The sequence below is a fragment of the Geospiza fortis genome, unplaced genomic scaffold (assembly GCF_000277835.1).
Source record: "Geospiza fortis unplaced genomic scaffold, GeoFor_1.0 scaffold54, whole genome shotgun sequence".
NCBI classification, from domain to species: domain Eukaryota; kingdom Metazoa; phylum Chordata; class Aves; order Passeriformes; family Thraupidae; genus Geospiza; species Geospiza fortis.
Window position 1 is genome coordinate 15,232,196 of NW_005054301.1, and position 14,721 is coordinate 15,246,916.

The following is a 14,721-nucleotide window of genomic DNA, read 5'->3' on the forward strand; positions in this document are numbered from 1 at the left end:
TGAAAATAAAATTTCTCTTTATTAAAGCCAGGGGTGTGACCCCTCCCCCAGCCACCAAGTTGGGTAGCTGTATTATAATCTGGCAGTTTTGCCTCTTATCTAAGAATTAATTAGCTTCCTCTGCTAGTCTTCTGCCTTAGATCAATGCTTTCCTCATGGTGAGGTATAGAGAGAGCCTGTATATCTGTTCCATCTGCACTTGTGTCCTCTTGCCCATATAGAACAATTTCAAGACTTCAGTGTCCTTGGTCGATTGATTTGATTTTAGCTAGAGACTGAATATGGTGTTTTGAGGGAACTTCAGTACATGGTATGTTTAAAGACAAATGTAATGGCGATGAAATTTAGTTGTAACATTTGTGTGCTGACCTACTACAAGTCTGTAAAGCAATAGATAGGTTTAGTTACTACAGACAGACACAGATACTTGACCTGTGAGGGTAAGAACTGTCTGTTTGTCAAAGTATTCTCAGCTGGGTCTCTCTCAGTATGGACTGTACTACCAGAAGAAAGAGAACATGAACAAGTTTTTTCTTGATATGGATGCTGCATTTCTCTCTGACTTTCTTGAAACTGGTGCTCTCATCTTTTGCCACCTAGGTAACTTGACAGGGATGGTTGGCACCGCTCTGTACGTCAGCCCAGAGGTCCAAGGAAGCACGAAATCTACATACAATCAGGTATGATTGAGTAGATTTAATGCAAGGGTAGCAAGGAATCTAAGATGTAGCAGGTATGATTTGGGTCATTCCTCCTTGACAAGATTAATTCAGTGTGGAACAGCATGTCGTTGACTCCTATGCTAATCAGGGGAATTAAACATTCCTTCAAGAGGAAACCAAGGATAGAACGATGTGGGCAAGTCAGTTGTTCTGCCTGTGCTTGATCGTGACTAGATACAAGCAACTTCAAGTTGAAAGCATGTAATGATAGAGGGCCTCTGTAACTGAATAGGATAGAAATCTTACCTTTTATATAGTATACACTATATTACCTTACCTAAAGGTAATATAGTGCTGGATTTCTAGACTGTGATTGTGGGAGGTGGGGGTGTATTTTTTCCATCAAAGAGAACCCTGTTTATATGCAGAGACAAACTGTATTTCAAGGCAAGGAAATGTTTTCAAAGTGGAAGTTATAGAAATATAGAATGGTTTAGGTTGAAAGGGATCCCAAAGCTTATCCAGTTCCAGCACCCTGCCATGGGCAGGGGCACCTTCCAATAGACCAGGTTGCTTCAAGCCCCATCCAACCTGGCCTTGACCACTTCCAGAAATGGGGCATCCACAACTTCTCTGGGCAACCTGTTCCTTTCTCACAGTGAAGAATTTTTTTTCTAATATTCAGTCTAAACCTACCTCTTTCATTTTAAAGCCATTATCCCTTGGGCTATCACTCAGTGGCCTTGTAAAAAGTCCCTCCCTGGCATTCTTGTGGTCCCCTTGAGGTACTCAAAGGCTGGTCTAAGGTCTCCACGGAGCCTTCTCTCCAGACTAAGCAATTCCAATTCTCTCAGCCTTTCCTCATGCGAGGAGTGCTCTGTTCCTTTAATTATCTTTGTGGCCCTCCTATGGACTTGTTCCATGTACTTGCTCTAGCAGATCTATGTTCTCCTTATGTTGGGGGTCCCAGAGCTGTATGCAGCACTCCAGCTGAGATAGCATGAGAGTGGAGTAGATTGAGAGAATCGCCTCCTTAAACTTGATCATGCTGCTTTTGATGCAGCACAGGATGTTTGGCTTTCTGGGCTGTGAGTGCACTGACAGATTATGTTGAGAGTCTTGTCAGCCAACATCCCCAGGTTCTTCTCATGGCTCCTCTCAATCCATTCTCTGCCCAGCCTGTATTTGTGCTTGGAATTGCTCCAATCCATGTGCAGGACCTTGCACTTTGCCTTGTTGAACTTCATGAGTTTCACACAGACCCACCTCTCCAGCCTGTCAAGATCCCTTTCGATGTCATCCCTTCCCTCCAACGTGTCAACTGCACCACACAGCCCAGTGTCACCAGCAAACTTGCTGAGGCTGCTCTCAGTCCCACTGTCCATGTCACCAACAGAGATGTTAAACGGTGCCAGTCCCAGTGCCTAACCCTGAGGAGCATTTGCTCCTCACTTTGCTGTTAAGCTGCTGACCACAACTCAAGTGCAACCATCATTTATACATTGCAGTGCTGTGATGATAGAAGGCTTTAAAGTCTACCAAATTTTAACGGATTATGTCTTCTAACAAAAAAGCTTTAAAAACAGATAATAATAAAAACATACAAAAAGACACAGAAAAAACCCAGCCTTCTCTCCAGCTTTAATACACTGTTACATTTGACCTAAACGTTTGTTGGGATTTTTTTTTCTCTGCTTTTTTGTCTTCAGAGAATTGATAGATACTACACACAAGTTTTCATTTTTTTCTTCCTTAGAAAGTGGACCTGTTCAGCCTAGGTATAATATTCTTTGAAATGTGTTACCATCCTATGAATACTGCATCAGAAAGGATCTTTGTTCTTGGTCAGCTAAGGCTGGTAAGTACACAGCTATGAAACATACTAATTCTATGCATCAAATAGTTTGTTAAGAGAAGCAAAAGGATGCAAAATATAGCAAAAAATGTTGCCATAGGGAGTGCTCAAAAGTAAGGTTTGTAAAATGTATCATGAAAAGTGAAGAATACAATTGGAACTGGTGCACTGACATTCCTTTAATGCACTGTGGATTCTAATGGTATTGCCATCAGTCTGTGTTCTATCTGTGAAATTAATTATTACATGTCAGATAAAGGAATCATCTCTTCAGTATACTTAGGTTTAGGCCTGGTGGGCCTTTCTCAGAAATGAGTTGCTATTTGTAGTTGGTAAATGCTTGTGATTATGGGTTGTACTTTTGTTGTGCACCTTCTAGCTCCTCAAATAAATTTAATTTGCCATGTGGGGGTTGGTTGGTTGGTTTGTTGGTTTGTTTGTTTTTTCATGGGCAATGGAAATGCTTTGTTTCTCTGTTTAATATGTAGAACTTAAAAGTAAGACTAATCTAAGCAATCTGGACTGCTTGTTAAAATTCAAATGTGGATTTTGGTTTTTGTTTTGTTAGCCTGCAATTGTATTTCCTAAGGACTTTGATGAAGTCAAGCATGCAAAGCAGGTAATTTTGAATATATTTTAAATATTAGGTATTCCTCCTCAGAAAACATTGATTATAATTTTTGCCTCTTAATTTCCCACTTAATTCCCCACCTAGTATTCTCTGCCAAGTTCTCATTACATGGCATTAGAACAGAGTAAGAAATAAAACCTCAGAAGAATACTCTAAGTTGGCATGGGAATATATTTATCCACAAAATTCTCTGAGCACAGTCATGAACAAATTTAGAGTTCACTGGCACATCTTTAAAGCTCTGAGGGACAATTTTGACTTTTTATGCTCAGAGAAATGGCAGCTCAATTGTTTAACTTTTTACTTAAACCTTTTGAAATAAATATGTGTCACACAACAGAAGGAGATGTGCAAAAGCTCAATTGGCTGCTCTGAGCTTGACAGAGCTGCCAAGAGCTTTTCTGGAGGCCTCCATGGAAGAGTAATGAAGTGATAAGGAGCAATGTAATCTTTTCTCGACCATCTAGGTGGCTTTATCCTTGTGCTAATCAACTCTTTTGTTGACCATTAGTATTAACTTTTAGTGTGTTATGCTTGTAAAACAGCAATCTGCATGTTACTAGTACCATAAAACATTTCCATTTTGTACATGTCACTGAAATATGCCAGGGAGATTTCTCCTACTCTAACAGTTGTGCCTCTCAAGTCTTTGATTTCATGCATGCAATTCTGTTTTTTCTCTTAACTTCATGCATGCAATTCTGCTTTTCCTCTTAACTTTCTCTTAATTTTGTTGATAAAGAGATGCCAGAGCTAGCATACCATGGAACAACAAAAGAAAAGGATACTACATATTTTGTCATCCCAGGAGGCACATTTCTAATAATTTGTGTAGTCTAGTAATTTTTTTCAGATGATAATAAAAGATATTAATAATTTAGTAAGCAAATAATGTCCATTGCAAAGATTCAGATTCTGCTGGTTTTCCCCCTGTAGAATCCCACAGTTTGTTATTGAATTGATGTGACTACCAAGTTTGTTACAAATACTGTTAACTTACAAAATGTTTCTAATCTGTAAAATTTTGATTTAATTTGTAGAGATTGGTTATTACGTGGCTCCTGAACCATGATCCTGCAGCACGACCAACAGCTGTGGAGCTGTTAAAAAGTGAACACCTTCCACCACCCCAAATGGAAGAGTCTGAACTCCATGAAGTCCTCCACCACACCTTAGCAAACGTGGATGGCAAGGCCTACCGGACCATGATGAGTCAGATATTTGCACAGAGAATATCTCCAGCAATAGACTATACTTATGACAGTGATATGCTGAAGGTTTGTAGGTGTTCAGGGGAGGTGTGGGTTTGGCTTTTCCCTGTGTTGAATTTTTTTAAAATATGCTTATATGGGTAAGCATTTCTGTAGCATTTCTGAGTGAATTGCATTATCTGAATGCAATTCACTGTGCATTTCTGAGTGAATTGCATTATCTCAAGATTCACCTTTACATTGGTTCCCACTTAAAACTACAGTCTCTGCTGTGTGGGTTTCAATAGCTGCTTCCCATTTGAGCCTTACATTCATTCTTCAGTGAAGAAACCAGCAGTGTTTGTTTGTAGCAGCTAAAGCTTTAAGCTTATGTCCAGATGATGACTTTCTTTACTCTGAATTCCTGTCAAATTAATGATTGACTGGTTGTCAACAGAAAGTGTTGCCCCTGGATGCTTTTTTTCTTTCTAATTGATGTGATTTTTCTTAGTTTATTGGCTCTTGAATCTTTCTAAATCTAAAGAAATTCAAGGTAATACAGTACAATAATGCTTCATATAGCTGTAAGTTATTTGTTATTATGTAAGCATTGCAGTTTTTGTATTGGGATGAGATAGCAGAATGTTTATTGCCTGTATTACATGGAATGATTGCCTACGTGGAGTGTTCATCACGTGTGAATTATATATGTACTTTTTATTTGTGATGGTTTCAGGGTAGTTTTTCTATTTGGGCAGCCAAGATACAGCAGCATGTATGTGACATTGTCAGCCGGATATTTAAAAGACACGGTGGGTGTGTTTATAAAAGTCATTCTTTTCCTTTCTTGTGATTGAATGGATTTAAAAGAATGGAATGGATTTACTGCTAGAAGAGAAATCAGAAAACATGTTTGGTAGTTGATTATTTGACATTTTTATGATGTTTTATTCTCTTATTCTTATTGTCATTCCAGTAATAGCTACTAACATCAAATCTGAATGATACATCTCCTACAGAAAGAAGACTGAAAATCTTAATTATATTTTTGAATGTACATGGTTGTTCTGATAAATCAGTATGAGGTTTTAGAGGCACACACTGTTACACAAATTCTGGATCTGAATGCAAGGCTAGCTCTGTAGTGGGGGATCAGGCATCCATGGAGAACAGTAACCTCTCTTTGAACAGCCAGAATGGGAAGAGCATAAGGGAGGGCATGGAAACAAAGCAAGCATGTAGTGGTACTTCCAGTGATGTATTCTTGGAAATGCTTTGCTGTTCAAGAACTTCCTGAGCCAAAGCTGATGCCATGATATTTAATAGTGTCATGATATTTAATAGTGTCTTATTTTCCTTTCCAGGAATCTATCCAGTCATTAATGATAGTATTTGCTTAAAATTGTTTTTTGAGAAGGAAATTTATGCAGCCACTGTCACACTTGGAATGTTATAAATTGTGAACACCTGTCTTACAGGTGTTCATGATACTATTTTATATAAAAATACTGAATTTTGAAATGGAAACTTGGCATTTTCCAAGTAAATCATAATCTGATTAAACATGATCAAAATTTGGCAATACAAAAGAGTGAGAAGCTGCGAAATACAAAGTCGAGGATGGATTTACCTTTTCTACTGCTCCTTAAAGCTTGACAGATTTGGGAAATTTTAGGGACTGAAATGTTTTCATACTTTTGGAAAAAAATGAGGATTGGATATTTATTTCTTTCCATTAGATTGTGTCTGACATCTGTACTGGCTAAAATAATTTCTTTCTATCTGGGGCACTTTTTTTCTCATTTAAAAGTTAATGTTGAGTTAAAATCTAATTGAGTTAAGCTTAAATAAATTTTCTAGTGATTCTCAATCAATTATTAAAACAGGAAACTATTTTTCAGTAATAAGTGGTGTTATTAATATTAAGGTTTCAGTGAAGATTGGATTCATGCAGATAGATGGTTGCAAAATGTAGCCAGGAAAAAAAGGTATTCATAAGGCTTTAAAATGAAACACAAGCACTTCTAGTATGTTTTTGAGACAGAGGATGCAACATGTCTGAACAAAATTTGTTCTATATGGAAATGTCTCTAGACCAAAGCAGTACTTGCTACTGATAACTGCAGAATTTCTCATCTTTCATGTTTCATATGCCTGCTTTTGTGAAAGGTGGTGTTTAAAGAGGGGGAGAGCAAGGTAAGGATTCTGCTGGGCTGTGGAAGTGGCAGTTCTCTCTTCTGTGGCCTCCGTGCTGAGCCCAAGAAGCATGCAGCACAGGCATAAAACAAAATTTGACATTCTTTCTTTAAATATGGAAGAGGAAAGTCCATTAAGGACATTTAATGTAATTTTTTCACTTATGGATTGACATAATTATGCCCTGCAAGGGTGTTCATGAACTTGTAAAAAGCAGGTGTTCTTCTGAAATGAGAGATAATAGTGTTTTCTGGTTTTGTGCAGGAGCCATCAAGCTGCATACTCCACTGCTGATGCCCAGAAATAAGAAACTATATGAACATAATGAAGCTTCATATTTCATGGATCACAGTGGGATGCTGGTAATGCTTCCTTACGACCTCAGAGTAAGTAGCATCATCTCCACAGGCAAAGCTTCAGAGGGTTTGGAGGGTGCTGTGGTAGAATTTTGGCTGCTGAAGTAGTGTATCTTTCAGTGTCTGTTCTTGTTCTCCTGAGTTCTGTACTCCTCCTCTTGACAGCTGGAGCCCTGACCACATTTTGAAGAAATAGTGTTTGTTTGTTTGTTTTAACATAGGTGAAAATAATGTTTTCATTTAAAACTTGCAGCAGGATGATTAGATTAATACTACTTGGCTATGTCAGGTGTTTTAGGCATTATATTACACTTGGGAGAGTACAAGTGTAACTACACAGTATAATTCATCTGTAGTTGCAGAGCTCAGTCAAACCAACTGTTTGGTTTCAACAATTTTTATGTATTTTGTTTTTCAGATTCCTTTTGCAAGATTTGTAGCTAGAAATAACATATCAAACTTGAAAAGGTAAGAGATGTAGGGGTGATACTTTGCACTGACTTTGACAGTGACTTCTGAAGAGGCTGATTCATTGTTCAATGTTTCCTTTAGATACTGTATAGAGCGAGTTTTCAGACCTCGGAAGTTAGACCGCTGTCATCCCAAAGAACTCCTAGAATGTGCATTTGACATCATTACATCTACTGGAAATAGCTTTTTGCCTATAGCAGAAACAATTTATGCAATTTCAGAAATCATTCAGGAGTTTTCAGTGCTACAGGTAGATTCTCTATAATCAGCCCCTTTCCTCTCTTTTCCACCCAAAATTTTAAGTTAACTCAATATTTAGTTTGATGTGTTGTAAAATGATACTTCCTTTAATTTTAACCAGTACAGAACTATTTTTATGTTTACTCTATAGTCACTTATAGACCACTCACTGTCATAAAATATGTGTTTGCTAGGTAAACTTAAAATGAAGCATAGGTTTATGTGCAAAGGAAATAACTGAATCCTTTATAGTACCATTGAAATAATGCCTTTCTTCTGTCAGACAAGTGATTACTGTAGAATGGGACAAGACTTGCCATTCTTTAGTTAGAGGTGAAAGGTAAGGTAGTGAAAGAAGTGGTTTGAAGTTAATTTTGAACTATTATTATTATTAAATGTTTAGGAAGCCTCTTTGTTTTGTGGGGGTTGGGTTTTTTTTTAAGAAAACAGAATGCAAGCAAAACTTGGCTTTTTCATTCTTTCTTCCTTTTTTTTATTTATGCTTCGCTAGGAAAGAAATTACAGTATTTATCTGAACCACACTGCCTTACTGAAAGCTATACTTCTGCACTGTGGGATACCAGAGGACAAACTCAATCAAGTCTACATCATTCTCTATGATGCTGTGGTAAGGCATTAGTTATTAACCTATCCTCTGTAATCATTTCTGTAGAATATTCTATTTTGTGGGACTATCTCTAAAAATGAATAACAGCCCATTGCCAGCCTAACCAGGAGTATACTCCAGATACATAAAAAGGTTGGCTTTGAGCTGTAAATGTAGATTAATTACTTTCTTATTACTTCTGGATTGGAATGGTTTAAGATGATTCTTGAATGTGTATTTATGAGAGAATTATTCACCTGTCTAATCAAGAACTGACAGGCTAGTCAATAAAAACATTTAAAAATTAAATTTAAAATGTATTTTAATATCAGTTAGGTTTTTTATACTTTATAAGCACAGAATATAAGTGAAATTAATTTGAATTACAGTAACGCATTAAACACAATCAAATACTGTTTTAATCTGTTTTTCTTGTAGACTGAAAAGCTAACTAAAAGAGAAGTAGAAGCCAAGTTCTGTAATCTTTCTCTCACATCAGCTAGTGTAAGTGATCTTAATTCAGTGCTAATTTCCCTGTAATTTGCCATAAGTCATTAATATTTTATTTTCTTTGTAATTTAATCAACCAGAGGAAGAAAAATAACCTGTTACATGTACTGTTCAGGTCAGTCTCTTTGCAAGTGGTCTGATTTTGTTCTCTGTTCTCTCTGAAAGTCAGTATTGCAGCTTGTTCTTTAAACATGTGGAAACTAATAAAGGCTAAATGGAATACTGTGGAGAGGTATTTAATAAAGAAAACTGAGAGAAACTTGGAAAAAAACTTCTCTGCAAATGTTGAATGTGCATAGCGTTGAAGGTAACTTTGGGTTGTCTGAGACTTATGTCTACCTATTCTTTTCCTCAACTCCACTAGGTAAAAACAGCCAAAACAAGAAAAAAGGCAAATGTCTTACTCCCACAATTAGAAAGTCAGATATTTTTCTTGTTTTGAGATGGGACCTATTATGAATGTTGTAGGTGTTGCTATGTATGCTTATAATTTTATTTTTTTGTTTTTAGCTTTGTAGACTCTATAAATTTATTGAGCAGAAGGGAGAAGCAAGTAATGTATTTCCCTTTCTAAACACAATGATAAAACAAAAGCCAAGTGTCACTCAGCTGTTGAAGCATGGCATGAAGGATTTAGAGGAAATCATTAGTCTATTAAAGCAACTGGGAATAAAACTTCAGGTTTGTAAAATGCTCTGCTAATAAATTAATGGAATTACAGGGCTGCTGTGCATTGTAATATGCCAGGAAATAAAGATATTTTACAGCAGAAAAAGCACATGCAAGTGTCTTGATGGCAAATAATACTGAATTGAAACTTCTTCCTTTTTTTCCTTTTTCTTTATTAAAGATGCATTTTAAAAATAAGACCTTCTAGTCAGAAGGTTCTGGCTTAACTTATCTAATGACACTCAGACTTTTTTCCTTTCTCCACCAAGACTGAAGGCATTACTTAGAGCATAAAAGACGGGGGATTTAATAAATTTTGAAACAAACTGTAAATATTTTAAAAATACAAAAATGTAATGACTACTGAAGGCCTCCACCTTCCTTGAAGCTTGCTGTTTGGGTTTTGTGCTACAGGTGAGATGCTGTAGGATTAAATCACCTTTAATTTCCTTATTTTTCACTGTATTTTAAATTTTTGGAGATAAGGAATGTTTCCATATATCTTCCTTATGTGAAAACAATGTTTTAAATCCATGCTGCTAACAGGAAATTAATTATATATCTGCACATATTCGTTTTTATTTTACAGATCTCTATAAATCTGGGACTAGTTTACAAAATACAGCAGCACAATGGTATTATCTTTCAGTTTATAGCATACATCAAAAGAAGACAAAGAACTGTGCCTGAAATTCTTGCTGCAGGAGGCAGATATGATCATCTGGTATGTGCTTATCTCTTCTAGTAGATTTTGATGGTTTTTTTAACCCATTTTGCCAAGATAACTAACTGGTCTTCCATTCTGTTTTTTTCTTGTCTTGAGATTCCACAGTTTAGAGGGCCACAGACAGTAGGACCTGTTCCTTCAGCTGTTGGAGTCAGCATAGCTATAGATAAAATAACTGCTGCTGTTTCCAGTGTGGAGGATTCTGTAAGTCTATGTTGGGATGTGGGGAATTTGTTTACTTCTGACAGTTCAATAACCTAATTATAGCTACAGATGGAAAAAAAAAATGAGATGTTCAGATGTGTTCCAAAATAATGCCGTACTGAAATAGAAGGCAGACATCAAGATGACCTGTTTTCTTTTGTGTTTCTCTACATAGAACTATTTATTAAATGAGAATTAAGGGAAGACAGGATCTTCAGGCTTATACCATTTTATTTTTAATTTAATGGGATGTTTTTCTCAGCCTGTGTATTCTTTCAGATGGAAGAGTACAACTGTAGATATTTAGTGTTATTTTTCCCCTACTACTTCTCCCTTTATCAAAGTACAGAAGATAGAGATGGAAAGGAAGTTTAAGAATATTGACCACTTTGTACAGTGTCACACATCTTCACTTAGTTGTGAAATGTGTATTTTATTCTCTTTTCTCTATAAGAATAAATTAACATTGGCAAGGAGAGTGGGAAGGAAGGAACAGAGTAGGCAGTGATACTTGGCAAGCTGAGGCTGTGGAGATGCTTTGCATCGAAGATTGAGCTTCAGTGACTTTCAGACAGACTTAGGTGTCTTGTAGCTCTCAAAACAGGTGGATCTAATCCCTTTTTTGCTTTTTAGCTTGATGCATTTTGGCAAATGTTGGAATGTTTGTCCATCTTTGTAACTTTAGCTACCTTACGAGGGGGAAAGGTGGCCTTGTGACTAATATTGTCTCCTTGATTTTACTTTCCCTTCAGGTTTCTGTCAGCTCCTGCGACCTGCTGGTTGTAAGTGTTGGTCAGATGTCAATGGGTAGAGCTATCAACATTGTTCAGAAATTCTGGACTGCAGGAATTCCAGCTGAAATAATGTATGACTGGTCCCAGGTAGAATTTTTATCTCCACGTGTTCAGTGTATTACTGTTCTCCAATTTAGTGCAGTCTGAAACCATACTTTTTTGGGGTATTTTTCTGTTTTTATGTAGGTGGAGACTCATAATACTGAGCATGTAGGATGCTATTCAGGTACAGTAATGTCAAGAAAATCTCACTGGCTTTGCAGCATTCTCCCAGAGTATTTAAAAGTGTGAGGAAGGATCCCTCCTATTAATAAATTTAATACTTAATAGGGGGTACATCAAGAACAGAACAGTAGCCTCAACTTTTAAATAGCCAGATGGCCAAAGACAGGTATAGAGGGGATATTGACATTATTCTACTGTTGGGTAGTTTATAGTAAGTAGTAATTTGTTGGGTAGTAATACAGTGTAGCAAACTGAGTTACTAGATGGGTTCCCCATGTAGTCCTTGAAGAGGTGTGTAGTAGGAGGGGAGCAGAGAGTGGCAAGCTGAGCTGTGTCCGTTTATGTCCAGCTGAAAGCAAACAGAGCTGTAGCCAACACTGCTTCACTGGATGTAGTGAGCTACATGGCAACACTGAAGTCTCTTTTAGAGGTGGTGGCACTTACTTAAGGATTATGAGTCTGCTTCACCTTCAAGTGTCCCAGTTTGTTACTAACAAGAGAGAGACTGCAGTTGCCCATTGCACATCATGTACTGCAGGGCAGGAAGTTTTGAGCTCATTCAGTTTGTCTGACTTTTTTGTAAATTTTTTGCCATAACATTTCCAATAGTTTCAGTCCCTTGGGACTAAAAAATCTAGATTATATACTTTCCCTATGATCACCTAGGCTGGAGTTTCTTGGTTTGGGGTTGTTTGTTTTGTTTGTTTGTTTGATCCATAAGGAATGACCATTTGGATAGTTCTTGCCTCTGTCTAATGCTGTCCTGCAAGCCAGTGCAGAGTGAGTCAGCATAGCCTTGGTTTTACAGGAAGCAATCTGGAGTCAGCTTTAGTGGCAGACCCCCAGCCATGCAGGACTGAAAGCTGCAGGCAGCAGGGTGGTGTCTGTCTGTCTGCCTGATGCTACACTGCACATTTTTACAGTTACTTAGACTCTGCGCTTCTAGGTATAGGTAGCCCTTCTGTGTGGGAACCTGGGCTGCAGGACCTAGGCATTCTCTCTATCCAAGCATAGACTTTGATTTCAATTTTAGCAAGCCTTGGGTGGATAAATACATGCATGATGAAGTTTCATCTGCTCAAGTTGTTAATAAAGCTTTTCTCTCTCTGCAGCTGTGTGACTGTTGTATATCAAGTTGCTTTATTAAAGACAGGAGACTGATTGATTACTTAATTGGTTATTTTATAAGCTGTCAAATTAATGTCTCATTCCCCTTCTTATGTTCTCACTTTAGTCCCAGGAAGAACTGCAGGAATACTGCAGGTGCTCTGGGATTACATATGTGGCTCTGGTGTCAGAGAAAGAAGGAAGTCATGTGAAGGTAAGCACGGGACCAGGGGATGCTTTATGGTGTTTCAGATTTGTACTCTGTTCTACTTTTTTTTTTTTTTTTAAGGTCATTATTAATACAATATACATTATATTTAAGTAAGTGGAGTTGAGGTAAATACAGTTTTGGTTGTTAAGTCGTAGAAATGTTATTCTGAACAATTTCAACATTTTAAACGTTTTTTATCCCTGTAAAACACTTATTCACATACCTCCCTCCCTCTAGGAAAGTCCAAAAACTATTGCAAACATTGCTTGACAGTGCCATCGATGGTTTAGCATGGAAAAAGGTTTCGCTTGTCTCTGACTTCCTTAAATCTACAAAATGAATTTGTTGACTCAACAATCTTTGCAGTTGGTTTCTTTTCATGTTACAAAATAGATACAACTCAAATGTAGATCTTAAAAAATCAGTGTAGTTCCAACAGTCAGTCAGAACCACACTCTTCACCTCTATAAACTCAGATTAGGATGCAAAGACTGGACTTTGTCACAATATGAATGTACTCTGTTCTTCTTCTGTACTCTTGCAACCTGTGGTTCTGGTACCTTTGGTTTTTTGAAGTTGAAAGTTTTAAAATGTTCTGGATCATTAGAGAAAAGATCATTATTTTTTGAGTAAAGATTCATTTTTTGACTGAAAAAAATACTAACCGTTTGACAGCATATGGCACGAACAGCCAGTGTGCCTTTCTAAAACATTTTTCTTATTCACTCTGTTACTGTAACAAAAATAATTGCAAGAATAAGTAAACCTTGATGACGACAATGTGATATTTCAAAGTCCTCTACAAGTCTATTGTAGAGTGTTCTTTTAAATATGGCTTTATTGAAGCAAAACCAATAAAGGAGATGATAATGAGGTGAATGGTGTTGTTGTTGATTAACCTCTTGCCAATAAAGATGGTGCAGATTCCTAAGTTTTGAACGTTTGAGTTAACTCTTGCAAATTGAAAGGCAAGCCTTATTCTAATATAATTATTTAACTAAAAATATTAATAATATGATACTTAAAATTATAAACCATTCTTTAGAACTTAATTATCACATTAGATGCAGGGAGCCAAGCTTGCTTTGAGAATGCAGAATAAATTAGTGGTTGGCAGAAAAAAATCTAATCAAATATTTAATTGACAGTGATTGATTGGTAATGATAATAGCTTCCTACCTTTGACTCTTTCACCTTTAATGGGTGAAACAGTTTGGTTTTCATTAAGTTTGATAAGTTTATTTGTATGCCATTTTAAGAATCAACAATCTTAAGACCCATTGAACTACATCATAGGTGAAATCCTTTGAGAAAGACAGGCAGACAGAGAAAAGGATTTTGGAGTCTGACTTAGTAGATCACCTGATCCAGAAACTGAAAATGAAAATCGGTGACGAAAGATGCAGTAGGTAAGCAGCATAACTTGTGTGTGTCAATAATGTGGATAGTCTAAATCAGAAGTGAATATATGTTGGTATATGCTGAGTTAAACCTTAATTTTATTTGGTAAAGAAATTGCTGAATTTCTTTTGAGGGGAAAAGAAAGCAAAAAGTTTTGTTATAGAATTGTACTGAGATTAAGAAAGAAACTGATTTCTCTAGCTGCTGCTACATTCACACATCCATAGTGTTTCATAAATTAAAAGGCCACACAGTTACCCCAAAGCTGCTAGAACAGCAGTACTGTTTGTCTGGCTGCCTGCAAGTTCCTGATACTGAGCAGAAGTCCATTACATTTGTGTACTGTGTAATCAAAGAATTAAAGCAGAAAATCCCTTTCATTCTGAGGCAGTATTGGTATGGTGAAATGAAGGTGTAACTCTTGCACTTCTGTGTGCTCTGGTGGCACAAGTGAATGTAACACCTGGCAAAGACTCGAGGTACACGGGAAAACCCCTTCACCCTGGCTTCATTGAAATGACTATTTACTGTCACCAGTGGAAGTTAGTACCGAAATGACAGGAGTAGTTAGTACAGAAATGTACTGCTCAAGCACTACAGCTGTCACACATAGCTCGCTGTAAGTCTGTAATAACGCATGCATCCAGATATATTTTTCTGTGTGC

General features: G+C 37.0%; 1 protein-coding gene across 1 annotated transcript in view; it reads left to right on the plus strand.

The window, feature by feature from the left end:
* Positions 1-14,721, plus strand: part of EIF2AK4 (eukaryotic translation initiation factor 2 alpha kinase 4) — a 43,152-nt gene that overhangs the window by 20,227 nt on the left and 8,204 nt on the right. The window contains exons 19-34 of the mRNA XM_014310804.1: positions 601-680; positions 2,419-2,520; positions 3,086-3,136; positions 4,189-4,425; positions 5,075-5,150; positions 6,799-6,920; positions 7,309-7,358; positions 7,443-7,611; positions 8,113-8,229; positions 8,647-8,712; positions 9,229-9,399; positions 9,977-10,111; positions 10,211-10,318; positions 11,071-11,199; positions 12,572-12,658; positions 13,952-14,064. Of these exons, the coding sequence (XP_014166279.1) occupies positions 601-680; positions 2,419-2,520; positions 3,086-3,136; positions 4,189-4,425; positions 5,075-5,150; positions 6,799-6,920; positions 7,309-7,358; positions 7,443-7,611; positions 8,113-8,229; positions 8,647-8,712; positions 9,229-9,399; positions 9,977-10,111; positions 10,211-10,318; positions 11,071-11,199; positions 12,572-12,658; positions 13,952-14,064 (1,813 nt within the window). The remainder of the gene's footprint in view (positions 1-600; positions 681-2,418; positions 2,521-3,085; positions 3,137-4,188; positions 4,426-5,074; positions 5,151-6,798; positions 6,921-7,308; positions 7,359-7,442; positions 7,612-8,112; positions 8,230-8,646; positions 8,713-9,228; positions 9,400-9,976; positions 10,112-10,210; positions 10,319-11,070; positions 11,200-12,571; positions 12,659-13,951; positions 14,065-14,721) is intronic.